This window comes from Meriones unguiculatus, chromosome 11 (genome assembly GCF_030254825.1).
Source record: "Meriones unguiculatus strain TT.TT164.6M chromosome 11, Bangor_MerUng_6.1, whole genome shotgun sequence".
In the NCBI taxonomy this organism is placed as follows: domain Eukaryota; kingdom Metazoa; phylum Chordata; class Mammalia; order Rodentia; family Muridae; genus Meriones; species Meriones unguiculatus.
The window spans coordinates 86,525,030-86,543,505 of NC_083359.1; the positions used below are offsets into that span (position 1 = coordinate 86,525,030).

The following is an 18,476-nucleotide window of genomic DNA, read 5'->3' on the forward strand; positions in this document are numbered from 1 at the left end:
ACCAAAACCCTGCCAGAAATAAAGAACTGCCATGCCTTAGGAAGGAGCCGGTGGTTTGCTGTCTGCTGCCTGGCTGAAAAGCCCTTTTTATTTCTTCTAGCTCACAGCGAAGTGGAGGATCTCCGGGAAATGGAAGGAGAGGTGATGGAGTGCCGCATCCTTCGGTTCTGCAGGCCTATAATGCAGAAGACAGCCTATGAACTGTGGCTTAAGGACCAGAAGAAAGTCTTGCATTTGAAATGTGCCCGCTTTCTGGAGGAAAGTGCCCATCGCTGCAACCACTGCCGAAACAGGGACTTCATCCCCTACCACCACTTCATGGTGGACATTCGACTCAACACTCTGGATATGGATGCTGTCAAGAGGATGGCAAAGGCCCAAGGATTTAAAAGTAAAATTTACTTCACTTCTAACTGTTCCCAACTCCTGCTGGGAAGTGTTGGAGATTAAGATCTTTCTGGATTAGGTCAGGACCTTAAAGGCTTCAAGCCCTTCTGGGTTTGGGATACGAGCGGTACCACAGGTCCACAGGGCAGGGAAGGGCTGGCAGTGCACCTGGGGTAGTCACCTCACGGTGACTTCCATACAGGGCTCTCGCAAACCAAGTGCCGCTGAACTGTCTCACAGCAAGGGATGGAATCCAGTGAGGTTGCACATGGGATGTCTTCCATGGTGTTCCCTGAGCCTTGGAGGCTCCAAGACAGGTGTCCTGTTTAGGGCTGAGCACTCCACAGTCACTAATTGTCAGCACTTTATCCAGTGTTCGGTCTCTACACTAGTCATCACCCACTGCTAGCAGAAGCTTCCCTGACCCAGGCTAGAGCAGGTATAAACAGAAACAGTTAGAAGGCATTTTGTCACCATGTCATTTAAGCAAAAGCAATGTTAATAGTTTATGCCCCCAGGGCCCGTGACCTTCCCGGCCATAGGCTTTCGCCTAGATTTACAGCATCAGGAATAAATTCCTCTTGTGGAGCGGTTCTTAAATACAACCAGAACGTGACTGGTTACCTCTCACTGTACCAGTGGGCTCCTCTTGTGGGCAAGCTCTGTATTATAGCGCAGAAGTTTTCCCAGCTGTGGGAGTCTGCTGTTGACTTTTCTCCCTTAGCAGTTTTACAGCAGCTTCAGGTACTGTGAAAGCAATCCGACAGGATGGAGGCTTCTAGTGTGGCTCCAGTTTTGTCATCTGTGTCCTGAAAACTGTGTGGTATCTTCAGCAATAGGGTCTTATCATCTATTTCCGATGGGTAACCTGTGTTGAGTTTTTTTTGGGGACGGGGGAAGCCATTCTGGGCCCATGCTTGAGCATAAGGAGGTATCTCACACCTGGTATTGTCATTTCTGTTTAACAACCTATGACTTGCAGAGGCAACATTTTCCATCCATACAGTGTACTTCCCTTCAAACTCTGTAGCCTGTCTTTGCTACTTTGTGGGTTCTTCTTTTCCCTACCCTTTATCCTCCCCAGTTTTACCCCCATCACTAGATAGGAGAGAAAAAAAGGATAGAAAAGGAAGGAGAGGGAGAGGGAGAGGGAAAGGGAGAGAGAACTATCCCTGAATCTAATTTCTCTATACTTGTTTCTTCTATGCTTGTAGCTGGTCTTTGCTACTTTGTGGGTTCTTCTTTTTCAAAACTACCCTTTATCTCCCCAGTTTCACCTCCTATCACTATATAGGAGGGGGAAAAAAAAGGACAGAGTGGGGAGAGAGATTTAAAGATCCTTGAACCTAAATTTTTTATTCGTGTTTGTCTTTGAAAACGACTACTAACAAACCACCACCAACCCCACCTATCAGGGCCTCAACATTTATATACCCTCTGAAAAATTCCCAGAATTGTCACACAATCCCAGAAACTATCTGCAGCTGGCAAAACCATGCTGTTGCTACAGCACAAGGAAAAATCAGTCAGTTCTTGTGAAGCAAACCGTCTCCCCACACCTGGGATTAAACAAAAACATATTCTTATATTTCTGTTTTTTAAAGAAACCAAAATTCCAAAATTCTTACTACATTTTCCCTTTTCTGTTTCAAGCCATTAATTATGTTGTATGTAGTGAGAAATTATAAACAGAGACATTTTCAATGAACTAAGTGCTTTTTGGGTCAGTGGCCAAGGTTTTCAGGATACCTCTTCTGCTCAGTTCTAATTTTTATAAGTTTTGACAGTATCCACAGCTTTTCATTTCCTATGGAAATGTAGGCAAATATAAGCAAATACATGTTCCCAATGCAAAACACTTGCTGGCTTCCATTCTGACGTTAACACAGCTTTATAGTATATAGACTGATTTAATTCCAGTTTTTTGTTTTTTTTTCTATAACAGAGTGTCTCTCGGCCGCTGTTGTTCTCATTAACATTTAGACATTTTAAAGTTAACAGAACACTATTGGTAATATCTCTGGGGTTTTTACTTTTCCTCTTTGTTTTCAAACCTTCCTGTTCTTTCTGCTGGGGCAGCTTTGCCTTTGATATAGGGAGTCAGTAGCAGCCGAGCAATCCTATCACCTGTGTAAAATTGCGTCTCTCTTCTCACATAGGCCATAATTTTAATTTCTCCTTTGAAATCTTCATCTATAATACCTGGATGCACTATGAATCCTTGGGAAGTCAATTCACTCCTTCTCAAGATTATCTCTACTGTCCCAGAGGGTAAAGGACCGTAAACTCCGGTAGCTATTTTATAACATTGAATTTTTGGGTATAGAGTAATATGTCCACCTGTAGCCATGTCTAGAGCCGCACTGCCAGCAGTAGCATGCTGCTGTTGAGGCTCCATTTCCGCCAAGCCTTCCTAGCATGGTTAGCCTGTGATTGTGGCTGGTGCATCCTTAGGGAAGGAAGCAGGAGATAAGAATGACTGGGGTTGATAGAGAACTGGAAGGCAGGTTTTTTTGAGCAGCTTGTTTAATTGGGGCAGCAAAGCCTTTTTAAATTTCTGGAGAGTGGGTAGAGGCTTTTGTGGTGAGCGTTCACCCCTGGCTGGGGAGAAGGCGCTAAGAATGTCTTATTTCCACAAAGAGGAATTTCAGCTGCTTGCTGGGCATGACTTACATGAAGAGGGAAGTTTAACCTGCCAGTGACTATGTGACCTCCTCTGGTGGGAGCCACAGGACTAAGTGCACTGGGACATGGGACATGCAGGCCCAGGGCAGGGGAGGGAGTGGTCCTCATTCCTCCCGCTGTTGAGGTTGGGCACTACTTGAACCCCACTCCTGCTCTGGACTGGCTCCTCCCAGTTCCAAAGCACCCAGGCCCCAAAGTGTGCTAATGCTGAGTGAAGGTTTTGTGGTCGGCACGTCACTCCTTGGCTGAAAGGGCTCATGCTTTTTGCTGGGGGAGGGGGGAGCTCAAGCTAGGCCCCCAAGGCTGTTTCCTGGTGGTAAGATATTACCTTGAAAACTCTTTTAGACTCCTTGACCCAAAGGCAACCCTGGGCACACTGCCTGCAAACCCAGAAGCCTTGGCCTTCTTTCTGGTTTACATTTAAAAAAAGCGTTTGTTGCCCTTAAGAGATGCCTTGTTCAAAATCTTGTCGCAAATGATCATACTTCCCACAATTAGAGCACCTGGCATTTTGAGATGTGGCTTACTCACAGTCTCTTGTGCAAATGATCGTATTTCCCAAAATTGAAGCACTGGGCATTTTGGTATTAGAGACCTCTCACTATAAGCCACTCTGGCAGTTGGTTTGAGATGAACCCTTTCTCTTAAAACAGGCCGTTTTATCAGATTGTCCTCCTGATTTTTCAGCTTTTCTACACACCGTCCAGCTCAATTTTATTTCTCCTCTTTCCTCTGTGAGAAACTCTTGCTTTTTCTCAGTCACAGGTACCAAGTCCTTCTGTTCTCTTCTTTTCTGGTGCTCCTTGCCTCCCAAGCACTTCCACCTCCAAACACGACAGCCAAAAAGTTGCAGTCAATTCTGCAACCTTTTCAGAGACAAGAGAGCAGAGTGACTCCTTTTGTTTTCCCACTTCAGCCGTTTTTTTGTTTTTTTGTTTTTCAGGCCCCTCCATTTCCACCTGCAATTTTTCCAACTGTTCACTCATTCTTCCAGCCTTTTTTGAAACAGAATATACGAAGAAAAAACAAGAACAGAAAATCCCCCCTGGAAGCAAAGTGGGAATATCCCAGTGGCAGCAGCTGTAATAAATTTTTTGCTGGACTCTTGGAAAAAAAAAAAATCCATTCCTTTGTCCCCTGCCATTTCCTCTACAGTATTTGAAATCAAAATTTCCATTTTTATCCTTAGCCTTCAAGCTCCACACTGAGGTGCCCCTTGTAGCTGGACTTTGCTACTTTGTGGGTTCTTCTTTTTCCCACCCTTTATTCCCTCCCAATTCATTCCCCATCACTGGATAAGGGGGGAAAGGACATGGGGAGGGAGAGATCCCAGAATTGAATTTCTTTGTTTCCTTCTTTGAGCATGGCTACTAACGAACTGCAACCAACCTCCCTCACCCCTCAATGACCAACAACCACCAACCACCCATCGGAGCTTTAGCATGTACATACCCTCTGAAAATTCCAAGAATCATCACACAGTTGCAGAAACTATCTTCATCTGGCAAAAAGCATGTCTCTGCTAGAGCGCAAGGCAAAACACAGTCAGCTGCTGTGAAGCAGCCCCACATCCCCACACCTCAGATTAAAATGAAAACACATTTTTATATTTCTGTGGTTTTTTTTTTTTAAGAACCAAAATTCCAGAACTCTCACTACAAAACTTTTTTATTTTTTTAATAATTAGCTTATGGGCTGAAGAGGGATGACTCAGTATTTAAGAACATGGGTGTTCTTCCAGAGGACCCAGATTCAATTCCCGGCACCCACAGGGCAGCTCACAACTGTTTGTAACTCCAGTTCCAGGGGATCCAATAACCTCACTGAAACTTACATGCAGGCAAAACACCAATGCACATCAAATAAAGATAAATAAATCATTAAAAAAATAATTAGCTTACAAAATAGTAGAGTTCCATATGGCTTTTTCATATATTCATCTTTAGTTTCAGGTAACTTTTTAAAACCCCCATTGTTTTCTCTCTGTCTCTCTGCCCCAGCTCTTATTTTTAAGACAAGGTCTCATTATATAGTCCTGCTAGCCTGAAACTCACTACTTAGATCCAGCTGGCCTTGAACTTCTGAGGGGCGGGAGGACAGACATGTGCAATCATACCCAGCCCTACCTCCCATTTTTCAGAGACAGAAAGACAGAGAGAGATCATGGACTCTGAGATAGCTCAGAAGGGAGAGATGACTGCTCTCAGGCCTGAAAGCTGAGTTTGATCCCTGGACCCACACGATAGGGAAAAATAGCTGGTTTCTTCTTCCTCTAACCTCTCCATGCACTCTGTGGCATGTACATGCACTCACATAATTAAATAAATGTAAAGAAGAGGATCCATCTTTAAGTTTAGCCCCTTAGAGTCAAGACCTCCAAGGGCTTGGGCACACAGAAGTGAGACCTCCGTGGTAGGTCTCATTCCACCAAGGCAAGTAAGGTGTCAAAGAAACGTTCATGACTGTCATAGATGCACTTTTAGATGCACATAGATGCACATAGACTATAGATGCACTTTTAAAAAACTTTTATGTACATTTTTTTTATATCTTTTTCTCCCTACTCTACCACAATCCCTTCTAACACCCCAACACCAGGTAGGAGAGAGAAAGGGTTCGTGGGAGAGGGGCTGCAGTTATTTCTTAGCTGCTTCCTGCTGGCCAGGGTCATTGGGTTCCTTAGAGCCAGTCAAATCCTCATTTCAGATCCCCAACTTCTTGTCTAGCATTGTTCTTTCTCCACACTCCACACTTGCTGGGCTCTGGCATTTATTCTCTCTCCAGAGTCCTCAGACTTAAGCTATTTGCAGCTGGCAAAGAGCTCCTCTCAAGCAAATAGTCTGCTGCTGTGGCCCATCTGAATCAGTCCCACATCCCACACTTGAGACCAAAACAAAATCATGTTTATGTCCATAACAACTGAGTGTTGACTACTATCATTTATTATCCTTGGCATTACTTTTTCAAAATTGAAAATACATTTATTACTGTTACAAAACTAAGCCAGTTGTTGTTCATGCTTGTCACCCCAATACTTGGAGCGTGGGGGTGGGGGGACCAGGAGTTTGAGGTCATTACTGGTTAGATAGCAAGTGTAACGCTAACCTGGTCTACAAAATACCTTGTCTCAAAGAAAACAAAGAAATGTTAATATATGTGTAGAATGCTTTTGGCATTAAAATCTGTACCAAGAAACCAAGGCACAGTGAATGCAGCCACCTACAGTGAGGTACCAGACAGAGCTGCAGAAATTACAAAGGAAATAGCTGAGGACTGACAATAGTTCAAGAGGTAGAGTTCTTACACAGCGTGCTAGGGATGATGGCAAAGCTGTACACACAGATTGAGGGTCTCACAGCTGTGGAAATTTATTTATTCTATAAAGACAAGAGCACAGAATCTTCAAATTGCATTTCTATGAACTGAAAGAGCTCTTCGGGTATGTGGAGCCTGAGGCAAGAGGATGGAGAGCAGGAAGCCAGCCTGGGTTTAAGTTTAAGGATAGCCTGGGTTGTACAGTAAAAACTCCATCTCAAACAAAACAACCAAATCTATGAAGTTACAGTTGCTGGCCATTAACATTGGACCCCAAGGAGCTAGGCTGCAAAAACCTCTGCCGCTAGCAAATGATCTGAGAAAGGCTGCTTTTCCACTTAGGAGTCTTCTCCCCATGGGACTTTCTAACCTACTCATTAGATGAAAGATGTCTAATTCAAGATTACAATCTCCTCAAGTTAGCCTCTGGGGTACTTCACTAGAATATCTGTATTTCCCGGACCATCTATGTAGAGTCAGTGAAATGCTTGCCCAGTATGCATGAAGCCCTGAGTTCGAATCTTAGCACTGCACTCCTGCAACCCTAATTCTTGGAGGTGAAGGCAGGAGGGTAAGAAGTTTAAGGTTATCCTTGGCTACGTACTGAATTCAAGGCCAGTCTGGGCTACATGAAACCCCATCTCAAAACAAAACAAAACAACCTACCTATGTATGTGGACTATGTGCACGTGTGTGTATTCAAATTTCTATTTCTTCAATACACATTGTTAACCTCCTTTATAACTGTTAAACTGCAGTTTTAATTATTGGGTCATTTAATTTATTTATAATTTATAACTTAATTATTTAATTAATGGGTCAGGAGTAATGTTATCAGCTACAACAGACAAGCATTTCAGTGAGTCAACACAATGAAATGAGAATTTCTTTTCCTGCTCTTGTAATAGTCCACTGAAATTTTTGACAAGTGGCCCGGCAGATACAGACAGCTCCAGTCTCCAGGTTCTTCCTGGTTGGTGTTTTGCTGTCCTTTAGCCAGTCAGAACTAGTTGCTTTCCTGCCTAAGGAAAGAACAAGGCAGAAAATCATCTACTTCAGAAGTGACATTCATCAGTTAAGATCTGATTTTACTTGAGAAAAGAAGCACATGGCTCTTTCTAAGATGAAATGTCCCCAAGGGTGGGGATGGGGCTGGGAGATGTGGTTCCTAGCTGGGTAAAGGGAATATAAAACTATAAGAGCCTTTAGTGGATGGCAGAGGTCTTAATTGCTCAATTATTTTCTAGCTGAAGAGGAGGTCATCTTTTCTAAATCAGAGTTCCCTAAGAAACACAAATTCCCTGAGAATCTCAGGTATGCACATATGTAGTTTTTGTTGTTTTAGGTGTTTTTGTTTTTTTCCCGAGACAGGGTTTCTCTGTGTAACCTTGGCTGTCGTGGAACTCACTCTGTATACCGGACTGGCCTTGAACTCATAGAGATCCACTTGTCTCTGTCTACCGAGTACTGGGATTAAAGGCATGAGCTACCACTGCCCAGCTTGCACATATGTAGCTTTTGGGAGATAGAACAGAAGCCACTGTCATCAAATTACCCTTGGGTTCACTCCCTCTGGGTCAAGCCTTTGGGCCTCTGGCCTTCTCTGTACCTAAGGGTACAGAGAAAAAAATGTCAGGGGCTGCATGGTGTATCTGGTTGATAAGAGTGACAATGGATTCTGATAGTTTTCAAAGATAGTTTCGTATAAAAAAAAATCTGTGCCCTGGCTGTAATTTCCTGATCTCTTGCTTATTCCTGTATTTAAACAGTGCCATGAAAATAAGAGAAAGGATCTTGCATTTCTTTGACAACGTTATCATAAATATGAGGTCGTGTAAGGATGACTTTACCCCTCAGGAAGCGTGCCAGTGTGAAGAGCTGCTCCAGATTGTCATTTTGCCTCTGGCCCAACATTTTGTAGCCTTAGAAGAAAACAACAGAGCCTTGTACTACTTCCTGGAACTTGCATCTGCCTATCTCCTCCTGGGTGACAACTATAAGGTAAGCTGCTGTTACACACCTCCTCCTCCTCCACCACCCCCAGGACTCAGGATACAGCCAGTGCCATCATTGTCTCGGTGAGGGTTAAACTGCTGTGACACTATGACCATGGCAACTCTTATAAAGGGGAGCATTTCACTGAAGCTGGCTTGCAGGTGCAGAAGCTTAGTCCATTGTCTTCATGGTAGGAAACATGGTGGTACACAGGCAGGTATGGCGCCCAAGAAGGGGCTTAGAGTTCTACATCCAGATCATCAAGCAACAGAAGAGAGCACCACTGGGCCTGGCTTGAGCTTCTGAAACTCCAAAGCTCACCCCTGGTGACACACTTCCTCCAACAAGGCCATACTCACTCCAAAAAAGGCCACACCTCCTAATAGTGCCACTTCCTAATGGCCAAGCACTCAAATCTATGAGCCTATGGGGGCCATTTCTCTTCAAACCACCACAGTCATTATGCAACGTGCCTGACATGGTGGTATGTGCCTGTGATGCCAGCACTTGGGAAGTAGAAGTAGAAAGGTCAGGGTCTATTCAAGGCCAGATTCTGCCACATGGCAAGTTCATAGCCACCTAGGATACAAAAGACCTTAAAAAAAAATGTAATAATTGATTAATTTAAAGTATTAAAACTGGGGCAGGAGAGATGGCTCAGAGGTTAAGAGCACTGGCTGCAATTCCAGGGGTCATGAGTTCAATTCCCAGCAACCACATGACGGCTACATCCAGCAGATGTGAAGCTTCTATCTAGGTTGGAGGCTCATTATAAACAGTGGGACCAGGCATAAGGATGACATGGGACCTGAGTGGCTCCTGCCTCCCTTCTGTCAGTTGTATCTGGGACAAAAGACCCTCTGTGTTAATAAGTCACTACATCTCTGTTTTTCTCTGCTGGCTGTTTGCAGGCATACATGTATTTGGGTGAGGGAGAAAGGCTGCTGAAAACTCCGACGAATGAAGATTCTTGGAGTCACACCTTTGAATATGCTATCTTTTATCGTCTCAAAGGTGAGGTAAGAAACCACTGAAGGCCTAAAGGTGCCATTTTGCCCTGGAGCCCCAGGCAATACACAGGAGAGGTAGAAGCCACCCAAATCTATTCAATATCCTCCTCTCATCCACTGCCACAGACTGCTGTCCATGATTCTAGAATCCAAGCTTTTGGATTCAACACTTTGTCGTTATAAATTGCCAGCAGCAAGATCTTTCCTACTGTCTAGGTTGACATCTTTATAAAAGGTCTTTGTAACAGTGATCTTGAATGCTGTTCACCTTATATGACACACAGCTCAATGCCAAACCCTACTCCTCAGCCTTCCTTATGTCAGCACCCAATAAACATTTATTTTTTTCTATTATGTTAAAGTACATGAGGATTTTCTCACTGGGCCGCAGATCACCTTTTAAGACATGCATTCCCCCAAATTACTGTTGAAACACATCTACTAAGTCTAGATTGCTTTTCCTCTCTCCCTTCCCATCTCCCTTAGGTTTGTTTTAATATGGGGCAGATGGTACTTGCCAAGAAAATGCTGAGAAAGGCACTGAAGCTTCTCAAAAGAAAATTTCCTTGCAATTTAATCGCCCTGACTTTCCAAATGCATGTTGAGAAGACCAGACTCTTCCACTTCATGAACCAGCATACTCAGGAGGGCACACTGCCAGGGTAAGGAAAGGAGCTGGGGAAAGCTGGATGTCTCATTCCATTCCCCAGGCGAGAAAGACCTCCACACAGCATGAGTCCGTCCTCACAGCCCGGTGCTCCAGGGGCTCAAAACTCCCGGTTTAGTCTGATCCCATGTTGCAAGGGGGGGAGGCAGACTTAGTGAGGGCTTCCTGGTAAGGGCCAGGGCACTTCACAAAAGTTCAGATGAGAACACATGGGATTCCTCTGCAAAGTGAGCTCCAATTCTCTTTCTTACTCTTAAAGTGATTCTACTGTGGATCCAGAGTCAGATACCAGAACTAGTACCATGTTCCCTAGAACCTCAGCTGCAAACCTCCTTCCATGCCTTACTAAGATCCAAAGATACTAAGATACAGATGCTTACCTCAAAGAAAACAAGCAGGCTTTGAGGACATCTGCTAAAGGATAAATTTCCCTACTCGTCTATGAATTTGATAAGAGTTCCATTAAGGATGGGTAGTCATTAGTTTAAAATGTAGCTAAGATTTGACCTATAAATAAACTACAAAAAAAAAAAAAAAAGATTGAGGGGCTGGAAAGATGGTGTTAACCGTGCTGAAAATCAGGAAGTAACATCAAGATGTTGCAAGGTAAAAAAATTATTTACAGAGAGGTCAACCTTGATAGGAGAATAAAGAGGCCTAGACCAGAATCATGATGACCCTTTTATAACAAGTGAACAAGGGATAACAAAAGTGGAATTTTGCAGTTATTTTTATGATCATGGAAAAGGCACATATCATGGGGTCACAATGTCTCAGCAGTTAAGTATGCTAAGCAATGAGTCATAAGGACCGGAGTTTGGTTGTCAACACAAACATAATAAGCATGTATCAGGGAGCATGACAGCCAGCACGAGACATGGCGGCTGCTAAGAGCTCACATTTTGAACCATAAGCATGAGACAGAAAGAGAAAACTCAGTATGGCACCAAAGCCACATACTGGCTCCATTAAGGCCACATTTCTAAGCCTCCCCCAACAGTACCACTAACTAAGCACCAAGTATTCAAACAATGGTGCCAATGAGGAACATTGTTAAGCTTATTTTTCTAAAACTGTGCTTGTTTCTCAGTTTTCCTCTTAACCCAGTTATCATACAAATAATTGAGACTCTATAATATTATTCTGACAAGCTTCACAGCATAAGAACCAAACAGTTTTAACTCTATTTTTCATCGTCTAAGTTCATTTGGCTTCCTCCTAGCATGCATCCCAGAGATGCCTGCATTGTAGCTTTCCTTGCTGAGCTCTCTCTCCTGGTCCCTCCTGGACCTCTGCCTGTGGGTGAATCTCCAGCTGAATCCCCCTACTTCCCCTTGTAATTCCTTCTCCCCTGGCTGGCAGGAAGTCTAGCCCTATACTTTTCTCTGTTCAGTGACTGGCTGTAAGCTGCTTTACAGGCATATCAAGGGACAATTGGGGAACAGTGTTAACACAGCACTGAGATAGGAGATTCTCATAATAAGAATTGCAACTAGATATCAGAAATCAACATTTGAATCACACAATAATCTTATGCCTGCATCTCTCCTTTTTACTCTAAAGGCTCTTTCTCCTATAATAACAAACTATATATAACAATTATGAAAATTATTAAGTTACATTTGTATATTTGGCACCCTTAGATAAAGTATTCTATCATCTGTCACATTCTATCATGCTAAATAATTTAACTATGAGACTTTAACTATCTAGTCTTTAATCCCATTGGAGACTTAAGATGGAATAAACACTACCTAAATATGTAGGAAATAAAGACAAGCAGCTTCCAAAAGTTCAGAAATGACAGAGCTATTTGGCTCCCTGTACAATACCGCAAAATTCTTCCATAATGCTGGAGCAACATCTGTAGCCTTCTGGCTCAGAATATCTGACAGACTTTTGTGTGAAGCAGGAATTAAAAAGAACTTGCCTACCTTGTTTTTGCAAAGATTGGCAATCGACTTTCCTGCATTTGGTTTTTCCAGTATGGACAGTATTCTGTCTGTAATTGATATAAGGGCATTTTCTTGCCCAGAAGCTAGCTTGCCTCATATGAAGCCTTTGATGCTTTTTTTTTTAAGATCTATTTATTTATGATTTATACAGTATTCTGCCTGCATGTATGCCTACACACCAGAAGAGGGCACCAGTTATCATTATAGATGGTTATGAGCCACCATGTGCTTGCTGGAAATGGAACTCAGGACCTTTGGAAGAGCAGCCTCTTAACCTATGAGCCATCTCCTCCAGTCCACCTTTGATTCTCTTTGAAGTAGAACAGGGGTGCTGTCAGGAGCAGCCCTATCTCATGGTCATCTGCCGGAGCCAGCCGGGCAGAGTCAACGGTTCTTGAGTTGGGAGTGAGGATTAAAATTAATAAAATAAACACACAGCACACAGGAAACTTTTTAAAGGTCCAGACTCGACAGCCTTTGCAAAAGGCAGGCTGCTGCAGCAAGCAGTGCCAGCAGCAAGTCTCAAGTCTCTGCCTTCTCCTCTGCCTCCAGCCTTTTGACCACTTTATTTTTTTGAGGAGTTACTTTCAGCCAGTAAAACATCTCAGAACAATAGGTTAATTTGCACAAGGAGCCTGAGGAAGAGGTGTGACCCTCACAAGCTATCCCACCTGCTGTCACAAACAAAAGATGGACTTGCAAGTTCTCCTCTGCCATTAGTAAAGGCCTCCTAAAAGCCATCTCTCCGCCGAGATTTAAATATCAAAGCAGGCCGCTGGAGTCACGGCTCCCGACAGTCATCAAAGCCTTAAGTCAATAAAAATCCTTAAATGACATATTCTGTAGATCTCTGAGGGTTTTGAAGACTATCTTTCTTACCTGAATTGATTGTTTCTAGCTATTTTTTCTGCCAATCTAGCGAACATTTTTGTAATTAGCTAAACTAGTATCTAACATTACCTTAAGTGTAGAGGAATTTTAATTTAGAACATGGATATTCTGGCAAGAGATCACATCCAAAGACATTCTAGGTCTGATCCAGCTGGAATACAAGAACACCTTTAAGCCAGGAGGCAGAGGCAAGCAGACCTAAGTTTAAGCCAGCCTGGTGTAGAGCAAGTTTCAGGTAAAGAAAATCTTAGGTCCAGGCATGGTGGTACATGCCTTTAATCCCAAACAGAGAAGGTAAAGATAGTTTGTAGAAGGTAGCACCCATGTTTGAAAGTGATGTCTAATTGAGTAGCAGAAAGACTGATGAAATGAGAAAGAGATTTGACAGAACAGGATATGCCCAATTCTCAGGAGGAGAGAGAGCAAAGAAAAACTACTTAAGGGGCAATGCAGAGAGGAGGCAGTTTTTACTAAGAGAATTTTACAGAGACAGGTTGAATGAAAGAACAAATGAAGACAGAACAAGCTAGAGAACGAGAAGGAGCCAGATTAGAGCAGATTGCTGGATTAGTTTGAGGCAAAGCAGAGCAATTCAGAAGCTGAGAAAAAGACAGATGGCATAAGTCAGCTGGGAGAGGAGTTTGAGCCAGAACAGCTTAGTTGAACCAGCCAATCCAGAGCTGAGTAAGAACAAGAAAGGGGGACTGGAGAGATGGCTCAGAGGTTAAGAGCACTGACCGCTCCCAGTCCTGAGTTTAATTATAATGAGATCTGGCGCCATCTTCTGGCATGCAGGTATACATGCAGACACAACATTGTATACATGATAAATAAATAAATAAATAAATATTAAAAACAAGAAAGGGTGAGCTTATTGAGCAGTAAGTCTCAGAGGCTGAAAACATTCTAGGCCTAGGTTTGATTGTACAGAGACTAGAGGCTTCTAGGACTAGGCCTAGGTTAGCAGAAGGAGGCAGTAAGCCTCCAAGACAACAATTGAAGCAGAATAAAAGTTCCTTTTACACATAAGTCTGATTGTCTGACTGCTAATACACATTTCTTAATTATCCTAAACAGTTGGTAATAGCAGGCTTCAAAAGGCCTAGAATTTAACATTGGAGTTTTAAGAATTACATAGGTACAATACCGTAGCATGTTGTAATAAAATATAATACAAAAATCTAAATCAATGTAAGATTTTTGGTTTATGAATGCTCTTTAGCCCAAAAGTCAATTCAAAAATCTACCCTTTTATTTATCATTTCTATAACTAACCCCTTTAAAACAACAACAAGCATCTATCCGATAGACTGACCAAAAACCATCCACTCCCTCTTGGAAATGGGGCATAGTTTTCTTAAATTGCTTCCTATTGATTTGAAACATAGCTTTTCTTTCAGGGGGTCAAAGAAAATTGGGATAAAGTTAGCAGTAACTTTTGCTGTCCAGTCTCTGCGTGTTGAGAAAGTTCAAAACTTAACTGAAGTCCTGACTAGAACAGTCTGTGATGCTGGACAATCTAGACAGTCATTTTGAAATTGTCCTAGATGCCGTTTTGAGAAAAGAGTCATTGAGGCCATCTGTGAGTTTAGATTACCTGGACTACTTGTCTTTTTCTTTGTGTATGTGGGGGGGGGCTCTCTTGCTATGCAAAATATTGGAACTTCAAAGATATTACACATTTTTATATTAATATATGTGTATGTTAATATATAATATTAATTATATTACCATATGTTAATATATGATAATTAATAATATACTGTACTGAGCACAGTTCAGTTAAAGATGACTTTCATGAAATAAATCTTGATTTATACCATTTAAAAGAATGGCATGATAAGTCCTGAGGAATGTGTAGCCAAAGATCACTGGCCGTGCACAGCTGAAGTCCTGGCTGGAGACACTTTCATGTCCATCAGTCCCAGACATGTGGAGGGATCAGCAAATTATGTTACCTGTCCTGTCTGGCCTTCTTGATTTCTTTCCTTCTGTCTGCTGGTGTCCCCCTGTCAAATCTGACTTTGCACAGTTTGGATGGAATGCCTATCTCTTTGTTTCCTGTTGAGACAGCAGCATGCTGTCCTCCCCAGCGGAACACACTTCCCATCTTCCGCTTTGGAATTAGGACCTGTACATGCTGACCTAACTAGGAAGCCCTTTCTAAAATCCAGCATAACTTAGCAGGTGTGCTACTTGTCTCATTTAATAATTTTGAAATTAAGAAACCATTATTTAATCAATTTTGGGAAGATGCCATATTCCCCTTCTGTTTTATGGCCATCTTTTAAAAATTGCTAGATGTTTTCATATTTGACCTATAGTATTATATCTATAAAAGGTTTCGTGTCATAATGTCTAAAAAAATGTTGAATTCCAATGGATACACATGCTGAAGCACCATCATCCCCAATTTGCAAAGGCATCTCCAAGACAGTCACCATCTCTAACAAATGTGTAACCTTAGAATCACGCTGTCCAGAATTTAAAGCAAAAGCCCACCAGAATTCTGAACATGAACTTATGGCATGGTGCAGTGTTTCAACTCTTTAAACTCTGTAAAATGGAACACATAAGGCACTTTATGACCTGGTTTCAAAGCATTATCAAACAGAATCTGTATTTCTACTTTAGTATATACACTTTTATCCAGGATTTGAACCCTGAAAATACACTTAAAATATCCAGTCTGACCATGTTGGCCTATAGCCAAAAACCTTCCTAGCCAGCATCAAAATGAGCTGTCATTTTGTAACTTCTTCAAGCCTTTGTGGATTTTCCATATCTGGAACCACCCCTTTTGATGTTATTGTAAGTTCCAGATTGGATTTCTCTAAAGGTTCTCTGTTTTGACTCGAAGATGCCTCTATGAATCTATGGCCTTCAATTTAGCATCTAATTTCTCAGTCTTTTCTTTCTCTAAGTCTGTCTCATCCTGATCTCTCTCAAAGAGGATATGTAAAACTGTAACCATCATTTAAAAAAAAAAAACTTTATATGCTAAGAGAAAAATCTCAAATGGAATGCAGAAGTACTGTGTTACTGTGCCTTCCTCCACTTTCAATATAGAAAAAGTCTTTTTCTCTTTAATCTCAAAACCTCTCGTTAAGGGCTTTATTTTCTTAGACCCAGCTTCTAGACCTTACTAGTTCAGGTGCTTGCTTCTTAATCTGTCTTTGGCTCCTGCTTCCAGGGAGAGGCCTTTCCTGCCTCAAGAGATCCTGACCCCTCCCTCATTCTGGGAAGTTATTTGATCCACAAGTGTTTGCTCCTCGGGCCTTCAGGAGTCAGACTAGAAACAGCTCCTTCTGAGAGGGATTTAGCTTCCTGCCTTGACTAGGAAAGTCTGGCTTTGAGAAGCTTGCTTGTGTTAGAGCTTGCTGTTTTTGTTTGTTTGCTTGTTTTCCTCTCCTAGCAAGGGTTTCCTAAAGAACTGCTTCTGCTTTGCCTCGCTGGGGTCTGTGTCAGTTTTTGTTCTCCTGCAGCCTGCTGGAGGCCTTGGTGCTCCACAGGGCTCTGTCTAAGCTGTGAACTCCTGCCTTAGAGTGGTAATTCTCTTAATGAACAGAACTAAGAAACTGCTTCTTGTTTAAGTTTAGATTCTATGTAAGTTCTGGCTAGATTCACACACAAGTTCTGCCCTACGTTGGGCACCAAAACGTTATAGTTATTTTTACAAAACCGTGTTTCTCTTAGTTTCTCTCTTCACTAAATAATCACAGAAATAATTGAGACTCTATTATGTTATTTTTAACAAGCTTTATAGCATAAAAACTGAGCAGTTTTAACTCTATTCTTTACCATTTAAGCTAATCTACCTTCCTCCCAGCATACATCCCAGAGATACTTGCACTTTATAGCTTTGTATGCTGAGCTCTCTCTCCTGGTCCCTTTTGGACATCTGCCCATGGCTAAATTCTCAGGCTGAATCCCCTACTTCCTCTTCTCTTTTCACTCCTGCTCCCTTAGGGCAGGAAGTCCAGCCCTATTCTCTTCCCTGCTCATTGATTGGCTGTAAGCTGCTTTATTGGCACAACGCGGGACAACTGCGGAGCAGTGTTAACACAACACTAAGACAGGAGATTCTCAGAATAATAGCAACCAGCTGGGGAGGGCAGGGGTTTACAGAAACCAGCATTCAAATTACATAATAACCCTATTCCTACCGAACATCCTCATTCAAACTACTAATCCATGCATCCCCAAAATGTGTCTAACTCCAGTTCTGAGGGATTTAATATACTCACGCAGATGCAGAAGCATCACACGTGCCTTTAAAACACATAAGATAAGTAAATAAATAAAATGAATACTTCGAAAATAATAATGGAGCTGGTAGCATATGCCTGTATTTTCAGCACTTGGGAGACAGAGGCAGGAGGATAGCACATGAGTATTTGAAACTAACCTGCTTTTTTTGTTGTTGTTGTTTTCTTTTTTCCTTTCCTTTCTTTTCTTTCTTTCTTTCTTCTTTTTTTTTTTGAGACAGGGCTTCCCTGTAGCCTTGGATGTCTCTGCTTCATTTTTATGAAGCACATTTTTTTTCCTTATAAAATGGAGACAATGTTGCCTACTTTGCGATGACATAGTCTTGTTTTTTTTTTCCTTACCTGATTTTATGTGTATGAATGTTTTCCTACATGTCTGTCTGTGAACCATATGCATGTCTGGTCCCCTAATATCAGACTACGGTGTCAGATATGCCCTGAGACTATATTTAAGTTGATTGTGAGCCATCATGTGGGTGCTGAGAATTGAACTTTGAGCTTTTGCAATGATCACTCTTAACAGCTGAGCCATCTCTCCATCCCCATAACACAGCTTAGGTAAAATACTTGCTCTTGTCAGGTATCACTAGCTAAATGAAGCTGGTAAACGGTACATGGGTGTTATTCATCACTTTTGAATTTGTAGGAAAGCAGGGGATGATTTAACTTCATTTTACACAGAAGGTGAAATTGTAAAATTCAGACAAGTTAAGCAACAAATCCAACGTAACATACTTAAGTGCTTCATAAAAATGAGCATGATCAGATGGGCGTGATGATGCACCCCTTTAATCCCAGCACTCAGGGAGGCAGAGACAGGTGGATCACTGTGAGTTCGAGGCCAGCCTGGTCCAGGACAGCCAAGCTGCACAGAGAAACCCTGTCTCAGAAAAAAAAAAAAAAAAAAAATCATGAATAAAATAACATGATCGTCAGTCATGGGTCAGGTCTTCAGTTCAGGTTAGGGCTTTGGGAAGAACAGCAGGAGGACACAGGGAGCAGTAAGTACATGAGCCTGATAGTGACAGAACCCTCTGTGTCCATCTGCCTTTCTCGTGACAGGAAAAAACTGGCACAACTTTACCTGCAAATCTCCTGCTTCTCCTTGCTCTGGAAGATCTATAGCTTGAATTTTTTTTTCCACTATAAGTATTATGGTCAGCTGGCAGTGATGATGGAAATGAATGCCTCATTGGAAACTCAGAATGATCTCCAGGTGGGTTATTTTTCTAGCTATCCTTTAAATTGCTGAATCTCATTTAAAACAACTACCAAACAAACAAAAAACCTCCTAGCCACAGCC

At 42.1% G+C, this 18,476-nt stretch overlaps 1 protein-coding gene across 1 annotated transcript in view; it reads left to right on the forward strand.

Annotated features, from left to right (window-relative positions):
• The window catches only part of Adcy10 (adenylate cyclase 10), a 67,914-nt gene that overhangs the window by 38,689 nt on the left and 10,749 nt on the right, over positions 1-18,476 (forward strand). Inside the window, exons 20-25 of the mRNA XM_021658265.2 lie at positions 101-391; positions 7,635-7,701; positions 8,157-8,388; positions 9,294-9,401; positions 9,879-10,054; positions 18,236-18,389. Of these exons, the coding sequence (XP_021513940.2) occupies positions 101-391; positions 7,635-7,701; positions 8,157-8,388; positions 9,294-9,401; positions 9,879-10,054; positions 18,236-18,389 (1,028 nt within the window). The remainder of the gene's footprint in view (positions 1-100; positions 392-7,634; positions 7,702-8,156; positions 8,389-9,293; positions 9,402-9,878; positions 10,055-18,235; positions 18,390-18,476) is intronic.